Source organism: Dasypus novemcinctus, chromosome 28, assembly GCF_030445035.2.
Source record: "Dasypus novemcinctus isolate mDasNov1 chromosome 28, mDasNov1.1.hap2, whole genome shotgun sequence".
Taxonomy (NCBI): Eukaryota; Metazoa; Chordata; class Mammalia; order Cingulata; family Dasypodidae; genus Dasypus; species Dasypus novemcinctus.
In genome coordinates, this window is record NC_080700.1 from 15,756,044 (window position 1) to 15,781,850 (window position 25,807).

A 25,807-nucleotide genomic window follows, 5' to 3' on the forward strand; every position below is an offset into this window, starting at 1 on the left:
TTCCAAAGGGATTATTTAAATTCCAACCATTCCAGGTTTGCACTGGGACATGAGCAATTTTTACTATTTTGCTTGTAATTTCATCAATAACCTTTCCAGTGCTATCTAATTCAAGGCAGCAGTTAGAGAGATTGAACTTTCCACAAACTCCCCCTTCAGCTGCCAAGAGATAGTCTAGGGCAAGACGATTTTGATAGATAGTATTTCTGAATTTAGTTTGCTGTTGGGCTAGTAAGTTTAGTGCATGGGCAGTTTCATTAGTTATTATCTCTACCACAGCTTGTAGGCAGATGGTTCAGTTTAACATATAGATAGGGGTTCGATAACCCCACATGCCATCCTCTGTCTAAGTTGCTGGCCCATAGTATTGGATTATATGCCCAGGGGGCCATTCTTCACCTCCCCAGTTAGTGACAGCCCTTTTTTCTCTTATGTTTTGATATACTGGCTGGCTTAGCTCTTTCCCTTCTGTTAAGAGAATGAGGAAGAAGGAGGGTTTTATTGTGCCAAGCATACAAGTTCCACACCAGTTTTGCAGAAGTTTTCAGAATGCAGCCTTCCCACAAATGCACTACAAACCATTTGGGGCAGTAAAGGGGCCCTTTGCATTGGAGTTCCACACTGTGATTAATTTGGGAAAAGAATGATTTATGAGAATGAGGTCAGATTCATTCCATGTTCCCCAAGGCTCTGCTGTATTTGTGATATAATTTTGGAATTTTCCCCCTGTACATGTTAGGTTTCCAACAGATATAGAAGAGCTTAGGCAGGCCCTTGAAGCACAATATTTTCCTATGACAGAAGTTTACAAGGGCCACATACTATCTTGGGGGACAGCTGGGAGGTCAGTTGCATTATATGGTTGGCTGTAATTGTATTCCCTGTTTTCCCAGGGCCATTGGTCTCCCATATTAGTACTTCCACATATGTAGCATGAGGAGACATTTAAGGCTGCCCCTACCACTTCAGCCAGGCTTATAAAGAGGTTTCTTGCTGCCTGTGGGATGGAAAAGGGCTTTTCCATTTCTTCATAGAAGGAGTGGAACACAGAATGGGCTTTATTTGTGAGTGGGTATTCCCAATACCCAACCCAGATGTAGGCTCCTGGGTCTATTCCTTTACCATCAATGCAGAGGCCCATTTGGACTCCCTGAGTCTGCCAGGATTCAGGTTTAAGGATAGTGAGATTTAAGGGGTTACATTGACCACGTGACAATTAGCCAGGGCCATATCCTTGGTGAGGATAGCCGTTTGTTTAGCTATGTCTGTGTTCCAGGTGGCCCAGGTGACACAAGACCAGTAGGGGCAGTAGTATGCACCTATGTATTTGCACCAAACCTCCCCCCCCCCTCCTTGGGCTGCACTTTTTATTTCTGGAGCACACATATGCTTATTGTTATGAATATACGTCTGCTCCCAGCTGAGCCCTCCACAATCTGTGTTCCATGGTATTCCGGAGTCTATAACTTGACATGCATCAAATAGGAGGGACACTCATTGGTTCTGGCTAGTGACTGAGGTGGAGGAAAGTAGCTCTCCATTTTGATCAAGCACTCTTATTTCTCATTTATGGGAGACTGTTGGGGGTCTAGGGTCATAGCAGGTTATTTGGCCAGATGTGTTACAGACACTATAGAAGATTTCCTGCAACTGACAGGTTGTTATCTGGTCCTTGCAGGTGTAATGACTATGATATATTAATGCGGTGTTGACATGGGCCCCTGTCCGCACCTTTTGAATACATGGCTCACACTCTGTGGTGTCAGCCTGGGACCAGGAGAGGGTTAGGGCTAGAAGTAGGAAAAATAGCCAAAGGGGCATTGTAACAGATTAAACCGGATTCCTAATTTTCAGCCGTGTGTAGACCAATCAGCTTCCAGGGTGTGACTGGAGCAAAGCTCAGTGTTCTGTCCTCAATCTTCAGTTGTGCGTGGACCAGTCAGCTTCCAGGGTGTGACTGGAGCAGGGCTTGGTGTTCCCCTTTTTTGCAAGATGAGTTTGGTTGAGCTGTGGGTATCTGAAATATAGGTCCAGGACTCTGGGGCAGCTTGCTTGACTCGGCTATGGTGTATCCACAGGGTGATTTCAGCTACTTTAACTGCAGTGGGGATGGATAAAATGACAAGATAGGGTCCTCGCCATTGAGGGATTAGTGGAGCTGACTTCCAGTCCTTGACCCAAACTGCATCTCCTGGCTTGTACAGGTGTACAGAGCTGTCTAAGCTAATGGGGGCCCTTTCTTGGATCCAGTGATGCAGGTTTTGTAGGGCTTTTCCTAAACTGATCATCTGCTGAGCTATTGATAAGTTTCCTTTTTCTCTGAGATCCCCTTCTATATTTCTGATTAAGGGAGGAGGCCTCCCAAAGAGGATTTCATAAGGGGTTAGGCTTAGTTTTCAGCTTGGGCTGGCTCTAACTTGTAGGAGAGCACTTGGAAGTACTTGCACCCATGTTAGCTCAGTTTCTTGGCAAATCTTGGCAATATAAGTCTTTGTTGTATGGTTCATTCACTCTACCTTTCCTGAGCTCTGAGGATGGTAAGCAGTGTGCAGTTTCCATTGGATGTGTAGTGCCTTTGCAATCTTTTGAGTGATTTCAGAGACGAAGGCAGGTCCGTTGCCAGAGCCAATTGAGAGTGGTAGCCCATAGCAAGGAATGATTTCCCTGAGGAGAACCTTTGCTACTTCTTCAGCTTTTTCTGTTCAAGTGGGAAAGGCTTCCACCCAGTCAGAAAACATGCAAACAAGGACTAGGAGATATTTATAGCCTCCAGATCGTGGCATTTCAGTGAAATCAACTACTAGATCTTCAAGAGGCATACTGCCTGTTCTCTGGACTCCTGGGGCTCCTGTGGGCCCCTGGCGAAGGTTATTCTTTGCACATGTCACACACCGTTGGCATACAGCATGGGTGATAGTGACTAGTCTTGGGATGTAGAAGAATCTTTCTAACACTTCCTTAAGATGGGTTTTTCCCAAGTGTGTGTTCTCATGGTAGTCTTGAACTACAGTTGCTGCTAATATTTGTGATATGCTAATAATGATTGTGATCAGGCAATGCCCACCATCCATTTTCTCCTTGTGTCCCACCCTCAGAGAGTATCCATTCTCTCTCAGCTTGAGTGTATTGTGGCTCTCGGTGACTCAGAGGCTGCGGGACAAGAGCAGGCAGTGTATACTGGAGGTTCTGATAATTAAGAGGTTGAGAAATGAGAGCAGTGGCCAGATTTTCAGATAGGGATCCTTCCCATGCCACTCTTTTTGCTTCAGCGTCTGCCCTCCAGTTTCCCTGGGCAATGGGGCTGTGGCTTGTCTGGTGTCACTTACAGTGCATTACAGCCACTTTGACAGGCTCCCAAATGGCTTCTAGTAGCTCCAGAATCTGTGTGCCACATTTAATGCTCTTCCCTCCCGAGTTAATGAGTCCCTTTTGCTTGTATAAGGCTCCATGTGCATGCAGGGTAAGAAAGGTGTATTTGGAGTCTGTGTAGATGTTAACTTTGGCTCCAGCTGCAAGTTGCAGGGCTTGGGTGAGGGCAGTGAGTTCAGCTTTATGTGCTGATGTGTTATCTGGGAGGCGTTGCACCTCTATTGTGGTTTCAGATGTTACTGCAGCATATCCTGCTCGTTGATTGCTGCCCTGCATAAAGCTACCCCCATCTGTGAAGAACTCCATGTCAGGATTTGCCAGTGGCTGGTCTTGGAGATCTGGCTGACTGGAATATACTTCTTGTAATATTTCCAGGTGGTTATGGGCTAGATCCCCTGGCTCCACAGGTAGCAGGGTGACTGGACTTAGGGTTTTTACAAGTTCCAGGTGGATGAATGGATTTTCACATAATAGGGTTTGATATTTAACCAGGCAGCTGTTAGTAAGCCAATGTGTTCCTTTGGCTTCTAAAATTGTGATTACTGCATGCGGAACCCGGACAATTATAGGTGCCCAAGAGTTAATTGTATAGCTTCCACTGTAAGCATGGCTGCAGCTGCTATGGCTTGCAAACATGAGGGCCATCCCTGGGCTACAGTGTCCAGTTGTTTGGATAGATACACTATAGGTCTTTGCCAGGAACCAAGGTATTGAATGAGTACTCCTACTGCGATGCTTTAGTGGTTGTGGTGGTAGAGGTAGAACAGCTTAGTGAGGTCTGGAAGTCCGAGGCTTGGTGCTTCCATTAGAGCTTGTTTGAGAGCAGTGAAAGCATTTTTTCTGTGGGCTTTCCCAGAGCAGGGGATCATGATTCCCTCCCCCTCTTTGTGGCTTCATATGAAGGGCGTGTGAGGACCCCAAAATTGGGGATCCAATTGCGGCAGAATCCAGCTGCCCCAAGGAACTCTCACAGCTTCTGGTGGGTATTAGGCTCAGAGAGACTACAGATCACTTTCTTTCTTTCAAGTCTCAATTCACGGTGCCCCTGCATTATTTTATAACCTAGATATTTGACCTGAGGTAGGAAGATTTGGGCTTTTTTCTTAGACACCTGATAGCCTTTTTGCTGTAGATGCTTCAAAAGAGCATGGGTTCCACCAGCGCAGTCTTGATAGGTGGGACTTCTGAGAATGAGGTCATCTACATATTGGAGAAGAAAACAGTTATGGCTTCCTGCTTTAAAGGATTTGAGATCACTGGCCAGGGCTTGTCCAAAAATAGTGGGTGCATTTTTAAATCCTTGAGGCAATCGCATCCATGTTTGCTGCCTTTCACCTGAGTTTGGAAAACTCAGCCAGCAAAAATTGGCTGGCTCCGGGGCGCTACCCAAATGCAGAAGAAGACAGCCTTAAGATCTAGGCATAAAAAGTAGATTGCCGATGAGGGTATTAAGCTGAGAAGAGTATTAGGGATTAGAAACCACAGAATGAAGGGTTATTACTGCTGAATTGACTGCTCATAAGTCCTGGACTGGGTGGTAATCCCCATCAGCTTTTTTAACTGGAAAGAGCGGAATGTTCCACGGAGACTCGCATGGCCTCAATATGCCCTCATTCAGTAATCTCTGAATATGTAGCTGGACCTTTTCTTGCACTTCGCGTGGAACTGGATATTGCCTCATGCTTACTGGACTGGCCATAGGCTTTATTTCAATAATAATCGGAGGAATGTCATGTGCCATCCCCATTGGGTTTTACCCTCTGCCCATACCTCAGGCACATCTTCAAAGGGAGCTGCATGGCCATGGATTGGCCAGTCTCACTGAGGCAAAACAGTCTCCATTCCTCCTGCAGATGAAGGGTTAGCACTATATTCGGAGGGTCTTGTGGCCCGTGTCAGTGTGGATTGCCCTGTGGCATCAAAGGTGGGGTTGAAGGGGTCCTCATATATTTTTTTGTAATGTAATATTTTTACAAAATCAATTTTAAAAAATTAAAAAAAAAAAAAAAAGGTAATTTGAGCCTGCAGTTTAGGCAGCAGGTCTGGACCCAGGAGGGGGACTAGGCACTCTGGAAGATAAAGGAATTCGTGAGTGACCTCCTTTCCCCCAATGTTGCAGTTCCTCACTTGAAGGAAGGGCTTTTGGGCACTTTTGCCAGTTGTCCCTATGATAGTGGCTTGTCTTTTTGATAGAGGCCCAACTGGCTTGGTCATTATAGAATGTTGAGCCCCAGTGTCAACCATCATATGTATGGTGTGGCCCCCAATTTGGACTCAAACCATAGGCTCTGTGGGGCTGAGAGAATAGGAGCCTGGTCTGTCCTAATAATCTCTATCAGAGTCCTCCATTCCTGCCAGCCCAATGATCTGATCGGCAGGGGTTTTTTTTTGAACCTCTTCGGACCCAGTGTTTGGGTTGTGATGCCCCACTGGCTTTTCTGGCTAATGTTTTGGCTGCAGAGGCCGGGTCAAGTGGCCAGCTGGGACACTCTCGCTTCCAGTGTCCATCTTCTTTGCAGTATGCACACTGATTTTGCCCTAGACATGGGTCTTTCCCTCTCCTTGGGGCTGGGGCTTGCCAGTTTACCTTCCTTGACACAGGAATGGATTTTTCCACAATAGCCACTGCCAGAAGATCTGCCTTTTTTTTTCATTTTTCTATTTTCTTCCCTTTTTGTTTCTATATCACGATTGACATAGACCTTAGTAGCTACTTCCATGAGCTGAGAGATATTCATTCCAGCAAATCCATCCAGTTTCTGCAGCTTTCTTTGGATGTCAGTCTGTGATTGGGCCACAAATGCTGCATTTACCATTGTTTGGCTCTCAGGAGCGTCTGGGTTAAAGGGCGTGTATACACAAAACGCTTCACACAGTCTCTCATAGAATTGAGCAGGACTCTCATCCAGAGCCTGTAGAATTTGACTGGTCTTTGCCGTATTCACTGCCTTGCAGCTCCCTGCCTAGAATCCTTCAACTAAAGCCCTATGGAACGTTTCTAGTCAGTTGAGCCCAATGGCGCTATTCAGATCCCACAGGGGATCCTTTCCTCTGGGAACTGCAAGCGGGCGTATTGATCACTGTCCAAAGTTCCCTCAGGTGGGTGCTCTCTAAGCCAGGTAGAGCTCCCTGCATGACATGCATTCTCTCTTCAAAGTTCAATAAAGTCATTATAAGTTGTTTACAATCAGCCCAGATGGGTTTGTGGGTTTGTATAATGGACTGGAAAAGGTCTGTCATGGCCTGAGGTTTCTCCAAGAATGGTAGGGTGTGGCTTTTCCAGTTAAAGAGATCCATTGTCATAAAGGACTGATAGATGAATGTCTGGTTTCTCCCCTGAACCTGGCCATCTGCATCGTAAAAGATTGGGGTCCGGGCTTCATGGAGAGGTAGCTGGAAGGCAGCCTTTCTCTTTGCTCCCTCTGCCCCCGGGGCTCCCTGTGGTTTGGGTTGCCCCCTCTCAGCATCTCCTTCCTGACTGATGGGCAGCACTGCAGTGGCATTGCCAGGGGCAACCGGCTGTAAAAGCAGCTAGTCTGCATTTTCCCTTGTGGAAGGTGCCAAAGACCACTGCAGAGATGGTAAAAGCTGCTGTGGGGATGACATAAGGCTCTCAGGTGCAGATGGCAATAAAGGCAACTGTGGGGATGGTATAGGTGCCCTCTCTGATGGCAACAAAAGCAGCGGCAGGGATGGTGTGGGTGTCACACTTCCCTGTGCAGATGATGATGACAGGGCACTGCTTAGGGAGACTAGCTCATTTTCATTCCTTAGTTTTGCCGGGGCGGGAGTCATTGCATAAGGTGGTGGAAATTCATGTTCGTATGACCCTTCAAAAATAAGTGGATTGGCACTGGACTTGGGATGCACTTTCTCTGGGCCTTTTGCACGATGATCGTTTGGTCTGGTCCCTGGGATGGCCCTCCTTGGTTTCTGCATTAAGCAAATTCTAGCTTCCTTAGTCACGCACTTCCCTAACCAAGGTGGGTTTTGGCTCACAGCATTTTCCCAAGCATTGATGTAGGGGAATTGGTCTGGATGCCCTGGATTTCCAGTTACTGCATCGTGGACTTTGTGGATGATCTGGGGGTCCAAAGTGCCCTCCTGGAGCCACCCCACATTGAAAGTTGGCCATTCTAACTCACAAAGCATCCTAAGCTTTCCTGGCTGAAACCTTATGCCATACACATCTTCACGGAATGCACAGGGGAAGCTTTTCAGCATACAACCTAACAGGGTTTTACTGTGTGTGTTTCCCATTTTCACCCTGTGCTGGCGGTGCACAATAGTCACTCAAGCCTTATGTTTTGTCCGTCTCTGGCTGCATCCCTCGCGGGAGCTTTTGGCACCTCTTGACCTTAGCAGATTGGTATAAGCCCCCAATACAGAAGAGGGTCCCTGCAAAGGACCCCAGACCGCCCTTGATCGTATGAGGTCACCATAGAACTGCGGATCAGGACTCTGCACTCGCCCCGCAAAAATGATTTTCTGCATCTCACTCAGGCGCCACAAGCACACGCACACAACCACCCCCCTTTCCTTTCCTCGGACCTGGAGAGGAGACAGCTTCCTCCTGTATTCTCAGGACTACTAGGGCCTCCCCTTTGAGAGTTGATCAGGCTCCCTCCTAATTTTAGAATTAGGCTTTTCCTGCACTATGCCCTCGGGGGTCTTACCAGTCCATCGTGGGGAGCTCCTTGCTTTGTTCTCAGGGATTCTCAAACCTTCTGGTGCCCCCAGGTCATCCGGGAGGGCTCCAGTAAAGACTGCAAACTCTTTCTGGACTCAAGTGGGGTGCCCAGGGGCACCCAGGGCTGGGTTTCACCCAGGCCCTCCCAGCCTCCCCGGAGACATCTGGGAGGGGCAAACAACTGTTGCCACCTCTGACCTCAGTGCAGTCCCATCTGGGTCACCAGAAATGTTGTAGAGAAATTGGGTGTGCACAGTATCAAAGGCCAGGACACAAGAACTCTGAGAAGGAAGTTGGTTTATTTTGACCTGCCGGACTCAGCAGACTCTTGTCCTAATAAAAAAACCAAGCCCCGAACAGCCTTTTTCAGACCCTTTTATACAGAGGAAATAGGATTAGGGAGACAAATGGTGATTGTATGCAAACAGACTTTTGGTTAGTTTCTTCAGTATTTTATCTGAGTATCCGATAGGTTATTTCCTCTAGGTAAGTTTGATTTAACACATATTCTCCACATTCCAAGCCAGCTTGGATTTAGCATATCTTCCACATTTGTATGGATGCAATCTTGAATACACCTTCAGTCTTACATCCTTTCTGAACATTCAAAGACTCTAGGGCCTATATTACTTATTTGGACTTTTAGGGACTAGGTACACTTGGAAACAATTTTGAATTTATGCACAGGCTATATCAACCCTGATTTCAATGATCAATATTAACTTTCATTTTTGTCTTTCTTTGGATGCAGATTGAGAGGCAGTTGAACTTTGTGTGGTTACATGTGTACTTGAATACTTGTGTAGGTGTTGAATCATACTTTAAAATGCCCTGAGGCACTTACTGCTCAAACCCAGTAAACTGGATGGTCCCTTATAATGTGAATATAATCACACCAAAGAATGCCTCAAATACAGTTTTTTATTTTTACAAATTAGATACATAACTAAAGGACAAAATGGGTCTAATCAGTGGTTGATTTTTCTTCCTGGGTTTGTTGCCTGATTGGATTTAATCTTTCCAAACATTTTCCTTTATTGCAGATCAACTCTGATATAACTTTGTATGCAAGTATGTGGGGCTCTAAACTTTACCAGACAAGCTTGCATATAACCCATCATTGATACTTTTGACTCTGTCTAGAATCATAGAAGAAATCTCTTAGAGTGAAGTATAGGAGCTAAATAACTACTAAGTGCTCAGGTTCACTTGGAGTGCTTTTACCTTGTAGATGAGAAGTCTTCTCACTTTGAATGGCAGTACAAAGGCTCGACGCAGACTGGTTTTCTTCAGTGCATCATCTATCTTTCTCAAGGGAAAAGAGTTCACTCTTGGGAAGCCTTCAGTGCCCAAAGGATAATCATACCACCTTGTAGGACTTCTTAGGCCCTATCCTTGGTTCCATTCCATTCTTTTTAGCCGCTGTCTTTATGGAACTTAGTTAAGCAGGAGCTCTTTACTATGACTGAACTGTCATCATTACTGGTCAGCCTCACAGTTTTAGTTCCTGGCCAGTCTCACAAAGTGGCATCTCCTCTAGCACCCCACTCTACAAATTGCTCTAGTTAGGCCACTTTCTGACTGAGTCCCAAAGGACAAATTGCCACCCTTGCAACTGACCTGTCATACTCTCTAGCTTCAGAAATAATCATTCATGACCATTTTGTTTCATCTGTATCCCCATCTACTTCCCTCCCTCCAAATTATTTGAACCATATCCCCAACAACCTATCATTTCCTCTTCAGTCCCAAATGTCAGTTTTGTAGGAAGTGGTTTTGAGTTAGGAACATGTACCTGAACAGAAGGTCCACTCTGGCCACAGACTTTGCTTCTAAAGAAGTAACAAATGAACCTCTGAAATTCTAATATTCTGTTCTGTAGAACATGGTCAAGATTATTATAATTTGTAAAATGTCTATGATTTGGATAGATTGGCTTGGCACAGAAATATATAACAGAATATTGGTTTTTTCTATTTTTTATTTAGGGCTGGTACTTCAGTTTATCATACAGATTCACAACCATGTAATAGTTCTCTCCCCTATACACACACACTAATTTTTCTCTTGAGACAAACTTTCACTTAGAAAGGGAAATTAGTTCCAATTTGCCTTATAGTGCAGAAAATTTCAGTATATTATTCTAAGATTCTTCTAGACTTTAAATAGGAGTAGCACAAAATGTAGTTCTGTTACCCTCTAGCAAAGTTTAAAAAATTATATTACCTTTACCTCAGTCAGGAATTTTATCCTCTCATGTTTATCTTCTAACCTCCTGCATTTGTCCCCTATTGTGTATTTTGGGTGTAAGGATTTGGGTCATTCCTTGGATGAGAAAAGGCTAATGGGCTAGAGAAGAGAAAAACCTTGAATCCTTTAGGTTGATATTTATATTAACTTGGAAATCATGTATTTATAAATGGAATTATATTTTCCATTTATTTGCAAAGTCTCATGGGTCTAGTACATTATTTTTAAGTCATGTTTAACAATATTTATGAGTTTTTTTAGGTTTAAAAGTAAAACAAAGTTACATACGCTTTAAATTTTAAATGAATGCACAATGAATGTAACTCCTCTCATTGTCTGCTAATAAATGTATTGTATTTTAATACCACAAGGGAAGAGATCTACAAAAACATCCATTTTTGAAAACTTTGATTGTTCTTCAATAGAGCGTTTTCTGGCTGTTATTCATTGTAGTAAAATCCCATTATTGGCACTAAGGTTTATTGACTAATGGTTTGCTGCCACAGTACAATGTAGCACAAGTAATGACAACTTCCAATCTAGCCTCTTATTGGAAGACTGTGAAGAAGCTTTTCTGAAAAACCCTGAAGGAAAACCACGATTAATTTATCATTGTTTGGAGGACGGGAAAGTTAGTTCCAACTCTGTCCAGCAATTGATTGATCAAGTTTCTAATCTGAACAAGACCAGCAAAGTCAAGGTAAAATTCAAAGGGTTTCCATTTTTAATCTTCTATGTGAAAATTGATAATAGAAATATCAAGAATAGTGGGATTTTAACAAAGACAAGGAAATTAGGTAAGGATATTTTCATGTAAATTGATATTTGCTTCCATGTCTTTAAGGAACTAAGAATGAATCAACTCATTCATTCATTCATTCATTCATTCATTCATTCATTCAACAAATGTATTGAGTACTACTTTGTGCCAGGCACTGTTTTGGTACTTGGGATACCAAATAAAATTGTAGACCTTTCTATTTCAGTGAGGAGAGACAGATAATAAATAAGTTTAATAAATAAGCAAAATATGTATTATGTTAAAAGGTAACAAGTGCTGTAGAAAAATGATTGTAAAAATATAGGCAGGTCCCTACCTCACACCATATTACAAAAATCAACTCAAAATGGATCACGGGCTTGGGAGCAGGTGTAGCTCAGTGGTTGAATGCCTACTTTGCATGTAATGAGGCCCTAATCCCCATTGCTCCTTTAAAAAAAAAAGGATCAAGGACCGATATGTAAGAGACAGAAGTATCAGACTCCTTGAAAAAAACATAGGAAAGCATCTTCAGGACTTTGTGTTTAGCAGTGGTTTCTTAGACTTTATACCTAAAGCAGAAGCAACAAAAGAAAAAATAGTTAAGTGGGACCTCATCAAAATGAAAAACTTTTGTGCCTCAAAGGACTTTATCATGAAAGTAAAAGAACATCTTACATAATAGGAGAAGATATTTGGAAACCACATATCTGATAGAAGGTCTTATATTTTTTTTATTTTACTTTTTAAAAAACATCAATTTTATTGATATACATTAATAAAGCATACAATTCATGCAAAGTATATAATCAGTGGTACTTTGTATAATCACATTCATCACTTCAGTCATTACTAGAGCATTTTCATTATTTCAATAATAATAAACAACAAGTGGACAAACAAGAAAATTCTTCACTTCTCAATTTTCTATGCTTTTCCTGCCGTACATAGCTGCTCTTTTCTGGATATCCCTGCACATTTATTTATTTTAAAGAAGTTTTATTGAGATATATTCCCATACCATACAATCTATCCGAAGTTTATAATCAATGGCTTTTAGTATAATCACAATGTTGTGAACTCATCATCACAGAAGATTTTGGAAATATTTCATTACTCCACAAAGAAAAACCCCACACTCCTTAGCAGTCACGTCTCAATCCCTCCATCCTTCCTCAGCCTTACATAACCACTGATCTAATTTCATCTTTATAAATTGATTTATATTTACATTTTATATAAATGGAATCATACAATATGTTGTACTTCGTGTTTGGTTTCTTTCATTTAGCACAATATTTTTTGTCTGATATTAACATCTTGTAATGTTAACATAGTTCAGTTTCAAAGAAAAATGGTTTTATATATGCAGTTTTACCCATATTCATAATTCACATGCAGTATTACCATACTATACATTCCCATGTTACATTTTTTAGCTTTCCTTTTAGTAATATGTGTGACCTTAGACATTCCCTTTAAACCACTGCCATGCCTACATAATAGTACTGCTAATTACAAACATGTTGTGCTTTCAGCTTTTCATTTCCAAAATTAACACACACCTGTTTTACAAATTCTGCACAAGTTACCCTCAGCTCTCCATTCTCTAAGCTCATTCTCTTTTCTGGTGACCCATACTCAAGTTATTAATTCCATGTACACAATATATTTAGTTCACAGTAGCACAATCATACAGCATTTGTCCTTTTGCATTTGGCTTGCTTTGCTCAACTTAATGTCCTCTAGCTCTATCCATGTTGTCATATGCTTTATGACTTCATTTCTTCTTACAGCTGCATAATATTCCATTGTGTGTATACATCACAGTTTGTTCATCCATCTATTGATGGACACCTGGGTTGCTTCTATCTCTTGGCAATCATGAATAATGCTGCTATGAACATCAGTGAGCAGATTTTCTGTTTGTGTCACTGCTCTCAGTTCTTCTGGGTATATACCTAGTAGTAGTATTGCTGGGTCATGTGGCAAATCTATAGTCAACTTCTTTAGGAACTACCAAAGATTCCTCCACAGTGATTGTACCACTCTACATTGCCACCAAAATTGAGTAAGTGTTCCTATCTCTCCATATCCTCTCCAGCACTCATAGTTCTCTTTTTAATAGTGGCCATTCTGATAGGTGTGAAATGATATCTCATGTAGTTTTTATTTTTTTAAAAAGAGACTTAATTTTATATTTTTTACAGTTTTCCTTTTTTCCCCTTATTCTCCCCTCCTCCCCCACTGCCCCATTGTCTCCTCTCTGTGTCCATTCACTGTGTGTTCTTCTATGTCTGTTGTATTCTCATTAGGTGGCTCAGGAAACACATCCTGGGACCTTCCAGAGTGGGAGAGAGGTGATTATTCTCTTGCTCCACCTCATCTCCCTAGTTCACTGTGTCTCTTATTGTCTCTTCTCTGTGTCTTTTTTTGTTGTGTAATCTTGCTGCGTCAGCTTTCTGTGTGGGTGGCTCCTCCTGTGCAGGGCTGCACTACTTGCATAGGGGACACCCCTGTGTGGGGCAACACTCCTTGTGCACAGCGCACTACGCTTTGGCCAGCTCGCCACATGGGCCAGGAGGCCCTGGGTATAGATTCCTGGACCTCCTAAACGAGAGGTGGAAGCTCTATCCATTGAGCCATATCCTCTTCCCTGTAGTTTTGATTTACATTTCCATAATCTCTAGTGATGTTAAACATTTTTTTCATGTGTTTTTTTGCCATTTGTATATCTTCTTTGGACAAAGGTATATTCAAGTCTTTTGATGTTTTTAATTGGATCATTTGTCTTTTTATTGTTAAGTTGTAGGATCTCTTTGTATGTCATGGATATTAAACCCTTACCAAATATGTGATTTCCAAATATTTTCTCCTATTGAGTCAGCTACCTTTTCATCCTTTTGACAAAATCCTTTGAGGTGTAAAAGTGTTTAATTTTGAGAAGGTCCCATTTATCTATCTTTTTCTTTTGTTGTGAATTCTTTGGGTATAAAGTCCAAGAAACCACAACCTATCACAAGGTCTTTAAGATGTTTCTCTACATTTTCTTCTAGTATTTTTACGGTCCTGGCTTTTACAATTAGGTCCTTCATCATTTTGGGTTGGTTTTTATATAGGGAGTGAGATAGGGGTCCTTTTTCATTCTTTTGATTATGGATATCCAGTTCTCCCAGAACCACATGTTGAAGAGACAGTTTTGGTCCATTAACATAGCATTGGTAGGTTTGTAGAATGCCAATTGGCTGTAGAGTTGAGGGTTTATTTCTGGGCTCTCAATTCTATCCCACTGATTAATGTGTATCTTTATGTTTCGACTAGTATGTTTCAAGGTTAGGCAGTGAAATTCCTCACACATTGCTTCTCTTTTTTAGAATGCTTTTGGCTATTCAGTGCACTTTCCCTTCCAAATGAATTTGGGTAATTACCTTTTCTATTTCCTTAATGTAGGCTGTTGGAATTATGAGTGGTATTGCATTGAATCTGTAAATCATTTGGGAAGGATTGAAATCTTGATATTTGATCTTCCAGTCCATGACCACAGAATGTCATTCCGTTTGTTTAGATCTTCACTGATTGCTTTTAGTACTGTTTTGTAGTTTTCTGCATATAGGTCCTATACTTCTTTGGTTAAATTGATTCCTATGTATTTGAGTCTTTTTGTTGCTATTGTAGATGGAATTTTTACCCTGATTTCCTCTTCAGATTGTTCAATACTAGTGTACAGAAACCCTGCTGATTTTTGCATGTTGATCTTTTATCCTGCCACTTTGCTGAACTCATTTATTAGCTCAAGTAGCTAGAATGTCAGCACTTGTTTAATAACCATGGTGACAGTGGGCATCCTTGTCTTTTCCTGATCTTAGAAGGAAATCTTTCAGTCTCCTTTATCATAATAAGGAATTTTCCTTCTATTCCTATCTTTTGAAGTGTTTTTATCAAGAAACACTGGATTTTGTTGAATGCTTTTTCTGCATCCATCAAGATAATCATGTAGTTTCTTCCTTCAATTTATTAATATGGGGAATTACATTAATTTATTTTCTCATGTTAAACCACTCTTGAAAAGCAGGGATAAATTTCACCTGGATGTGGTGTATAAGTCATGATATGCTGTTGAATTCTATTTTCAAATATTTTGTTGAGAATTTTTGCATCTATGTTCATTACAGATATTGAACTGTAATTTTCTTTTTTTATAGTATTTTTTAAAAAGATTTATTTATTTAATTATTTCTCTCCCCTCCCCCCCACCCCAATTGTCTCTTCTCTGTGTCTGTTTGCTGCATCTTCTTTGTCCACTTCTGTTATTGTCAGTGGCATGGGAATCTGTGTTTCTCTTTGTTGCGTCATCTTGTTATGTCACTTCTCCGTGTGTGTGGCACCATTCCTGGACAGGCTGCACTTTCTTTCGCACTGGGTGGCTCTCCTTATGGAGTGCACTCCTTGCACATAGGGCTCCCTATGCAGGGGACACCCCTGCATGGCAGGGCACTCCTTGTGCACATCAGCACTGCGCATGGGCCAGCTCCACACGGGTCAAGGAAGCCCGGGGTTTGAACTGCAGACCTCCCATGTGGTAGATGGATGCCCTAACCACTGGGCCAAGTCCACTGCCCTTTTATAGCATCTTTATCTGGCTGTGGCATTAGGGTAGTGTTAGCCTTCATAAAATGTTTTGGATAATTTTCCCTTCTCTTCAATATTTTGGAAGAGTTTAAACAGGATTGTTCCTGGAGTTTTCTTTGTTGGGAGATTTTTGATGATAGATTCAATCTTTTTAAAAGTGATTGGTTTGTTAAATTCTTTTATTTCTTGTAGTGTAGGGTTGTTTGTGTTTTTCTAGAATTTGTCCATTTCATCTAGGTGGTTTAGTTTGTTCCCAAACAGTTTCTCATAATATCCTCTTATAATCCTTTTTATTTTGTGGGGTCAATCGGAATTTCCCCCCTTTCATTTCTGATTTTATTTATTTGCATCTTCTCTCTTTTTTTCTTTGTTAGTCTAACTAAGGGTTTTTCAATTTTTATTGATCTCAAAGAACCAGATTTTGGTTTTGTTGATTTTCTCTATTTTTTGTTTCATTTATTTCGCTCTAATCTTTATTATTACTTTCCTTCTGATTTCTTTGGGAATGGTTTGTTGTTCTTTTTCTAATTTCTTCAGTTGTTCAGTTATATCTTTGATATTTAGTTCTTTTTTCTTTTTTTTGATATATGTGTTTAGGGCTATACATTTCCCTCTCAGCACTCCCTTTGCTGTATCCCATAAGTTTAGATAAGCTATGTTCTCATTTTCATTACTCATTTCACTTACTTCTTTGGCCCACTGATTATTTAGGAGTGTGTTTTTCAGCCTCCACACATTTGTGATTTTACTTCTATCCCATCTATTATTGATTTCCAGTTTAATTCCATTGCAACCTGAAAATGTGCTTTATATAATTTCATTCTCTTTGTTTTATTGAGACCTGGCTTGTGACCTAACATGTGGTATATCCTGGAGAAAGACCCATGAGCACTTGAGAAGAATGTATAACTTGCTGATTTGGGAGGCAATATTCTATATATGTCTGCTAGGTCTAGCTCATTTATCAGATTGTTCAAGTTCTCTGTTTTCTTGTTGATCTTCTATCTTGTTGTTCCATATAATGATATGAGTGGTGTGTTGAAGCCTCCAACTATTGTTGTGGGTATGTCTGTTTCTCCATTCAGTTTTGCCAGATTTTGCCTCATGTATTTTGGGGTACCCTGGTTAGGTAATAGACATTTATGATTAATTCTTCCTGGTGGATTGTCCCTTTTATTAATATATAAGGGCCTTTTGTATCTCTCATAACTTTTTTATATTTAAAGTCTGTTTTGTCCAAAATTAGTATAGCTACCCATGCTCTTTTTTGGCTACTGTTTGCATGAAGATCTCTTTTTCCAACCTTTCACTTTCAACCAGTTTGTATCCCTGTGTCTAAAGGAGTCTCTTGTAGGCAGCATGTGGATGACTCATGTATTTTTTTAAAAGATTTTATTTTATTTTATTTTATTTTATTTATTTATTTCTCTCCCCTTCCCTGTCGCCCCAGTTGTCTGCTCTTTGTTTTCATTCACTGTGTGTTCTTCCATGACCGCTTCTATCCTTGTTAACAGCACCCGGAATCTGTGTCTCTTTTTATTGCGTCATCTTTCTGCATCAGCTCTCCATGTATGCGGTGCCATTTCTGGGCAGGCTGCACTTTCTTTCACGCTGGGTGGCTCTCCTTACAGGGTGCACTCCTTGCGCACCGGGCTCCCCTACTTGGGGGACACACTTGCGCACATCAGCACTGCATATGGGCCAGCTCTACACAGGTCAAGGAGGCCTGGGGTTTGAACTACAGACCTCCCATATAGTAGGCTGATGCCCTATCCATTGGGCCAAGTCCGCTTCCCATGGCTCATTTATTTTTAATCCATTCTGTCAGCCTATATCTTTTGATTGGGAGTTTAAGACATTCACACTCAATGATATTCCTGTAAGTTAATTATTTTCTTCCACCATTTTATTCTTTGATTTTCATATGTCATCTTATTTTCCTCTGTCTTATTTACTCTTTGGTTATTCTTTTTGCTATTCTTGTCTTCTGTACTCTCCTGCAAGCTTCTCTCTCCTGTCTTTTTCTTTTAGTCTGTAAGGCTCCCTTTAATATTTCCTGCAAAGGTGGATTCTTTTTTATGAACTTTCTTAGTTTTTGTTCATTTTTGAATATTTTAAACTCACTTTCATATTTGAAGGACAGTTTTGCTTGATAAAGAATTTTTGGCTGGCAGTTTTTCTTTTTTCATCTCTTAATTGTATCATACCACTGTCTTCTAACCTCCCTGGTTTCTGATGAGAAATCTACAGTAAGTCTCATTTGGCATCCCTCACATGTGACGGATTGTTTCTCCCTTGCTGCTCTCAGAATTTTCTCTTTATCTTTGATGATTGATCTTCTGAGTAATATGTGTCTTGTGGTAGGTCTATTCAGATTTATTCTGATTGGGATACATTGTGCTTCTTGGACATGTAAATCCATTTCTTTCATGAGTGTTGGGAAATTTTCAGCTATTATTTCCTCAAACACTCTTTCTACCCCTTTTCCCTTCCCTTCTCATGACATATACATCATTGCATTTTTGTGTTACCATTCAACTTCCTGAGCCCCTGCTCATTTTTACCATTCTTTTCTCTCTGTGTTCTTTTCTGTCTTCAATTTTGTCTGTTGTGTCTTCTGTATCACTTATTCTTTCTTCTGTCATTTCGAATTTGCTGTTATATGTTGCTAATGTGTTTCTGATCTTATCTTTCATGTCTTTCCTTGCCATAAGCTCTCTTACTTTTCTGTTCGGTTTTTCTGATTCTTCTTTGTGCTTCATCCATGTTTTCTTGCTGTTATCTCTTTAGCCATATTGTCTTTCAATTCATTAATTTTCTTTTGGAAATTTGTGTACATCTCATTGACTAGTTGTCTCAGATTCAGTGTCTCTTTTGGGGCTTTGGTCTATTCCTTTCCCTGGGCCATTTCTTCCATTTTCTTAGTATGGCTTGTAATTTTTTGCTGATGTCTAGGAATCTGGTTAGGAAGGTGAGTTTACTCAGATGCTCAATCACTCTTTCATAGGAACTTAGTGGGAAAAACTGTGTGTTATTCCTGTTCTTTGATTCTTGGTTTAACCTGATCTGGGTCTTTAGGATTGGCCCTGTTAGTTGCTAAAATCTGGACCTGGACCCAGTAATGGGTTGCAGACCTGCTTCTAAGGGCCTTGGGAAAGGAGGTTGTAAAGGCTGGATAAAATTTTTTTTTACAGGTAGTAAGAAAAGGTGGAGAGGGGGCAAGATGGTGGCTGAGTGAACTTGCCTGGTAATGTCTCTGCAGGGGGCAGCTGGGCAGCGTTGAAGGCTCTTTGGGACCGCGCTGTTTCGGGGATTTTTGCTGGTTGGAAGGTGTCTGGACGTGGATTTGGTGGGAAGGTAACAGAGAGGATACTTCTATAATATATAAACGGAGGTCCCAGCTGGGCGCGGAAAGTTATCTCCTTGGGTGGGCGGAGCCGCGGTGTCGGGCGCTGCAGCAGCTCGGGAAGCCGCCGCGGCCAGGCTTGTTTTTTTGTTTGTTTTTTTCCTTATTTTGGAGGCTCTGTGGTGCTGAGGAATTCGTGGGTAATGGGCCGGCTGGTGGGGGGTTGATGGGACAGGACTCCTTTGCAGATCGATTTTGGGAGACAGACGGTGTTTTGTTGTGAAGCGGGGGACGTTTTGGTCGCCGGACGGGGGGGTAGCGCTTCCGCCTGGAGCCCCATCCCCACAGGTCCGGCTGCCAATCTGCAACGGAATTGGATTTTTGGCAATAAGGGGACACAATTGGGAGATTGTTGTAGGGTGCAGTGAGGGAGGGGGACACGTCTGGAAGCCGATTGGGGAATATTTTACAAAGTTTGGGACTTCCGGTCTTGGAGTCTGTTTTCGGCGTTTCCAGCTGAAGCCCAGCCCACCCGGCGGGGCTTGGGATCTGGGTCATTGAACTGGCTGTGGTGTAGAGGTGCCCTCAAGTGGCCGTTGTGTGGCAGCACAGGGAGGGAGCTGTCCAAAGGCTGAAACCCTGAGGAGTAGGTGAATTGCAGTGATCAGACATTAAATATAGAGTTTGCAGACCTGGCTTTTCCCACGGGGCTGGCACCAAGCTACGGGGATCGCTGAGGACTGTGTTGCACTACGGGGCTCCTAAGCTTCCTGTTGACCAGATTTGAGGTTGCCAGGTCTGGGTCCCCTGGACTCTGGCGGTCCACACCCCAGACTCACACCTCTTGAGTCTTCAGTGTCTCAGACTTTCCACTCCTGAATCCATCATGCCCTGGGGTCTACCTGGGGTCCTTGAGTGCCCTGGACCTTAACGTTTGCATTTTATCTTTATTGGTTCATATTGTTTTGTTTTTATTTTCACTTTATCTTATTTTTTACTCTTTTTGATGCCCTGATTGCTAATATTGCATTATCCCCTAGTCTTTTCTCCTAGCGTGTCCCCCAAAGTCCTTTTTTTATACAGTTATTTAGGGGTTTTTTTCATTGTTGGTTTAGATAGTGTTGCAATTGTGGCACGTGTATACCTGCATTTCCCTTCCCCCTACCTGTTCCCCACCATTTGCCCACCCTCTTTTTCTTTCTTCCTTTCTGCTCGTCTTTCTTTTTTTCTTTATTATAATTAGTTTTTCTTTTTCGGTTTTCTCTCTCCCTCTTGTCCCTCATTTTCCACTTATTTTATTTTAATTCAAGTATACAATAGGTGCTACAGGGAACACCTCACATTTGCTGGGTTTTCCCATCCTCCACTGCCTCATTTCTGTGTGAACTGATTTAGGCTACCTACACTATCCCCCTTCCCCTGCATCTTGATATCCGCTATCATCTACTGTCTCTCCTATATTCCACCCCCCACCTCCCGTTCTTTGATCCACAAAGTGTCTAACTCTTAATTTCTAATACCTTTCTTCTGTTTTCTGTCTGGTATCCACTCTTGAAACTATTACCTTTCTTTTCTTTTTCCCTCTCTCACAAAAACAATAGCTTTGTAGCTCATACTATATTCCTCCCATATTCAGTCATCTACCTCATAAAAGGTACTCTACCTACAGCTATAACTCTACACAATCTACATGAATCTAACCTCCATCCTCCCAGATCTCATATTCTTGCTTTGTTAACATATATCACCAATACTATTCTACACTTTTTCCTTGCTTACACAATTGCCTTTCCCTGGCACTAATACTTTCCTTTAAAGTGAACTTAACCAGCAACAAGAAATTAGAATAAGAAGAACAAAGTGACAAAAAGAAGATATAACACTTACACAAAAATGACTGCTAATTAATCTTCAAGACTAGACAAAGAAGCTAAGGAACTGATTAAACCCGTCAAGATAAAAGGATGACCAGGAAGCAACAAAAATCGACCAACCAAATCAGTAATCAGGAAACCATGGCTGAATCCAATCAACAAACTAAAACTCAGGAAGGGGAGCAGAACTTCACACAAGCAATGAAAGATCTCACAACATTTATCACCAACAAATTTGATGAAGTAATGAAAGAGGTTAACAACATGAAGACAACACTGGGAGGGGAAATTGCAGACATACGCAAAAACATAACAGACATGATGGGAATGAACACCACAGTTCAAGAAATCAAAAATGCACTTGCAGCAAATATCAACAAACTAGAAGAGGCAGAGCAGAGAATTAGTGATGTGGAAGACAGTACATCAGATAGTAGAAGGGGTCGATAAAAAGATAGAAAAAATCCAGCTAGGATTTAGGGACCTGAATGACAATGCAAAACGCTCAAATATACGTATTATAGGTATTCCAGAAGGAGAAGAGAAGGGAAAGGGGTCAGAAGGAGTGTTGCAGGAAATAATGGCTGAAAACTTCCCAAATCTACTGAAAGAGACAGACGTACATATCCAAGAAGCACAGCGCACTCCACTGGTCATAAACCCCAACAGACCCACCCCAAGACATATACTCATCAAATTATCCAATGCTCAACACAAAGAGAAAATCCTAAAAGCAGCAAGAGAAAAGAAAACCATCACATACAAGGGAAGCTCCATAAGATTAAGTGCTGATTTCTCTTCTGAAACCATGGAGGCAAGGAGGCAGTGGTATGATATACTCAAGGTACTAAAGGAAAAAAATTTCCAACCAAGAATACTATATCCAGCTAAACTAACATTCAAACATGATGGAGAGTTCAAAATATTCACAGACAAACAGAAACTGAAAGAGTATATCAACAAGAAACCTCCCCTTCAAGAAGTTCTAAAGGGAGTTCTGCAGGAAGAAAGGAAAAAACAGGACAGGCAGAGTTGGAGGAGAGTATAAGAGCAACAAAAAAAGACAAACTAGATGGGGGAAAAATACAAACAAAATATGACAAACACAAATCCAATAAAAATATGGCTAACACAAATAATTCCTTGAAAGTAATAACACTGAATGTCAACGGATTAAACTCACCTATCAAAAGATTCAGACTGGGACATTGGATAAGGAAATATGACCCATCTGTATGCTGTCTACAAGAGACACATCTTAGACCCAGAGACGCATGGAGATTGAAAGTGAATGGCTGGAAAACAATCATACAAGCAAACAATAACCAAAAAAAAAGGCAGGAGTAGCTATATTAATATCAGACAAAATAGACTTTAAATGTGAAACAATTGTGAGAGACAGAGAAGGATACTACATTTTTTAGTGAAAGGGAAAATTTGTCAAGAAGATCGAACAATCATAAATATTTATGCTCCTAACAAGGGTGCCTCTAAGTACGTGAGACAAACGCTGGAAAAACTAAGTGAAACAATAGATGCATCTACAATCATAGTGGGGGATTTTAATACACCACTATCTACCTTGGACAGAACATCTCAAAAGAGAATCACTAAAGAAACAAAACATTTGAACAGTATATTAGAGGAGCTGGAACTAATAGACATATATAGATCATTACACCCAAACACAGCAGGATATACATTCTTCTCAAGTGCAGATGGATCATTCTCCAAGATAGACCATATGCTAGGCCACAAAGAAAGGCTGAATGAATTCAGAAAGATTGAAATCATACAAAACAATATCTCTGACCACAGTGGAGTCAAGCTGGAAATTTGCAAGGGACAGAGGCCCAGGTTTCACACCACGATTTGGAAATTAAACAGCACACTCTTAGAAAAACAGTGGGTCAAAGAGGAAATCTCAAAAGAAATCAATGGCTACCTTGAAACAAATGATAATGATAACACAACATACCAAAATTTATGGGATACAGCAAAAGCAGTACTGAGAGGGAAATTTATAGCCATAAATTCATATATCAAAAAAGAAGAAAGAGCAAAAATTGAAGAATTAACTGCACATTTGAAGGAATTAGAAAAACAACAACAAAGTGACCCAACAGGAAGAAGAAGGAAGGAAATAAAGATAAGAGCAGAACTAAATGAAATAGAAAATAAGAAAGCACTTGAAAAGATAAACAAGACCAAGAGCTGGTTTTTTGAGAAGATCAACAAAATTGACAAACCTTTAGTGAGACTAACAAAGAAAAAAAGAGAGAAGATGCAAATACACAAAATAAGAAATGAGAAAGGCGACATCACCACTGACCCCACAGAAATAAAGACTATCATAAGAGGATACTTTGAAAAACTATATTCCAACAAAAATGACAATTTAGAGGAAATGAACAAATTCCTAGAAACACATAAGCAACCCATATTGACGAAAGAAGAAATTGATGATCTTAACAAACCAATCACAAGCAGAGAGATAGAATCAGTCATTAAAAATCTCCCAACTAAGAAGAGCCCAGGGCCAGACGGCTTCACAGGTGAATTCTACAAAACATTCTGGAAAGAACTAACACCAATCCTGCTGAAACTATTCCAAAAAATCGAAACAGATGGAACATTGCCGAACTCCTTCTATGACGCCAACATTACCCTAGTACCAAAGCCAAACAAAGACACCACAAAAAAGGAAAATTACAGACCAATTTCTCTAATGAACCTAGATGCAAAAATACTCAACAAAACACTTGCTAATCGTATTCAACAACACATTAATTGAATTATACACCATGACCAAGTGGGATTTATTCCAGGTATGCAAGGATGGTTCAACATAAGAAAATCAATCAACATAATACACCATATAAACAGATTGAAGGAAAAAAATCACATGATTATATCTATAGATGCAGAAAAAGCATTTGACAAAATACAGCACCCTTTCTTGATAAAAACACTCCAAAAGATTGGAATACAAGGAAATTTTTTGAACATGATAAAGAGTATATATGAAAAACCTACAGCCAACATTGTTTATAATGGAGAAATACTAAAATCCTTCCCTCTAAACTCAGGAACAAGACAAGGATGCCCATTGTCTCCACTCCTATTTAACATTGTCTTAGAAGTACTTGCTCGAGCACTGAGGCAAGAACCAGATATAAAAGGCATTCAAATTGGAAAGGAAGAAGTCAAAATTTCATTATTTGCAGATGACATGATCCTATACATAGAAAACCCTGAGAGATCTACAACAAAGCTTCTAGAACTCATAAATGAGTTTAGTAAAGTTGCAGGTTATAAGATCAATGCGCAAAAATCAGTAGCATTTCTGTACACCAATAATGAGCAAGATCAGGAGGAAATCAAGAAACAAATACCATTCACAATAGAAAATAAAAAAATCAAATACTTAGGAATAAATTTAACTAAAGAAGTAAAAAACTTATACACCGAGAACTATACAAGACTGTTCAAGGAAATTAAAGAAGACCTAAATAAATGGAAGAATATTCCTTGTTCATGGATAGGAAGACTGAATATTATCAAGATGTCTATCCTACCAAAACTGATCTACACATTCAATGCAATCCCAATAAAAATCAACACAGCCTTCTTTAAGGAACTAGAAAAACTAACTATGAAATTTATTTGGAATAGAAAGAGACCCCGAATAGCCAAAGACATACTGAAAAAGAAAAACGAAATTGGAGGAATCACACTACCTGACTTCAAAACATACTACAAAGCTACAGTAGTGAAAACAGCATGGTATTGGCACAAGGAGAGACACACAGACCAATGGAATCGAAATGAAAGCTCTGATATAGAACCTCACATATATAGCCATATAATATTCGATAAAGCCACCAAACCCTCTCAACTGGGAGAGAGTGGCCTATTCAACAAATGGTGCCTGGAGAACTGGATATCCATATGTAGAAGAATGAAAGAGGATTACCATCTCACACCTTATACAAAGATCAACTCAAGATGGATCAAAGACCTAAATATAAGAGCCAAGGCCATAAAAACCTTGGAAAGCAGTGTAGGGAAACATCTACAGGACCTAGTAATAGGAAATGGCTTCATGAATATCACACCAAAAGCACGAGCAGCAAAAGAACTAATAGATAAATGGGACTTCCTCAAAATTAAAGCCTTCTGCACCTCAAAGGAGTTTGGTAAGAAAGTAAAAAGGGAGCCTACACAATGGGAGAAAATATTTGGCAACCATATATCTGATAAAAAACTTATAACTTGCATATATAAAGAACTCCTATATCTTGAAAATAAAAAGATAAACAACCCATTTAAAAAATGGGAAAAAGATTTAAACAGACACTTCTCCAAAGAAGAAATACAAATGGCTAAAAAGCACGTGAAAAAATGCTCCAAATCTCTAGCTATCAGGGAAATGCAAATCAAAACTACAATGAGATACCATCTTACTCCCATAAGACTGGCAGCTATAAAAAAAAAAACAGAAGAATACAAATGCTGGAGAGGATGTGAAGAAAGGGGAACACTCATCCACTGCTGGTGGGAATGCAGAAGGATCCAACCATTCTGGAGGACAGTTTGGCGGTTTCTTAAAAAGCTAACCATAGATTTGCCATATGATCCAGCAATACCACTGCTGGGTATATACCCAGCAGAACTGAAAACAAGGACACAAACCGATATATGTACACCAATGTTCATAGCAGCATTGTTCACTATTGCCAAAAGTTGGAATCAACCCAAATGCCCATCAACAGATGAGTGGATCAATAAAATGTGGTATATACACACAATGGAATACTACAGGGCTGTAAGAACAAATACACTACAAACACACGTGATAACATGGATTAATCTTGAGAACCTTATGT

At 40.6% G+C, this 25,807-nt stretch overlaps 1 protein-coding gene across 1 annotated transcript in view; it reads left to right on the plus strand.

Moving 5' to 3' along the window:
* The first annotated feature begins 3,975 nt into the window (after positions 1-3,975).
* LOC131276393 (nephrocystin-3-like) overlaps positions 3,976-25,807 on the plus strand; it is a 50,094-nt gene continuing 28,262 nt past the window's right edge. The window contains 4 exon segments of the mRNA XM_071212456.1: positions 3,976-4,076; positions 4,273-4,348; positions 4,502-4,649; positions 10,816-11,009. Coding sequence (XP_071068557.1) covers positions 3,976-4,076; positions 4,273-4,348; positions 4,502-4,649; positions 10,816-11,009 — 519 coding nt within the window.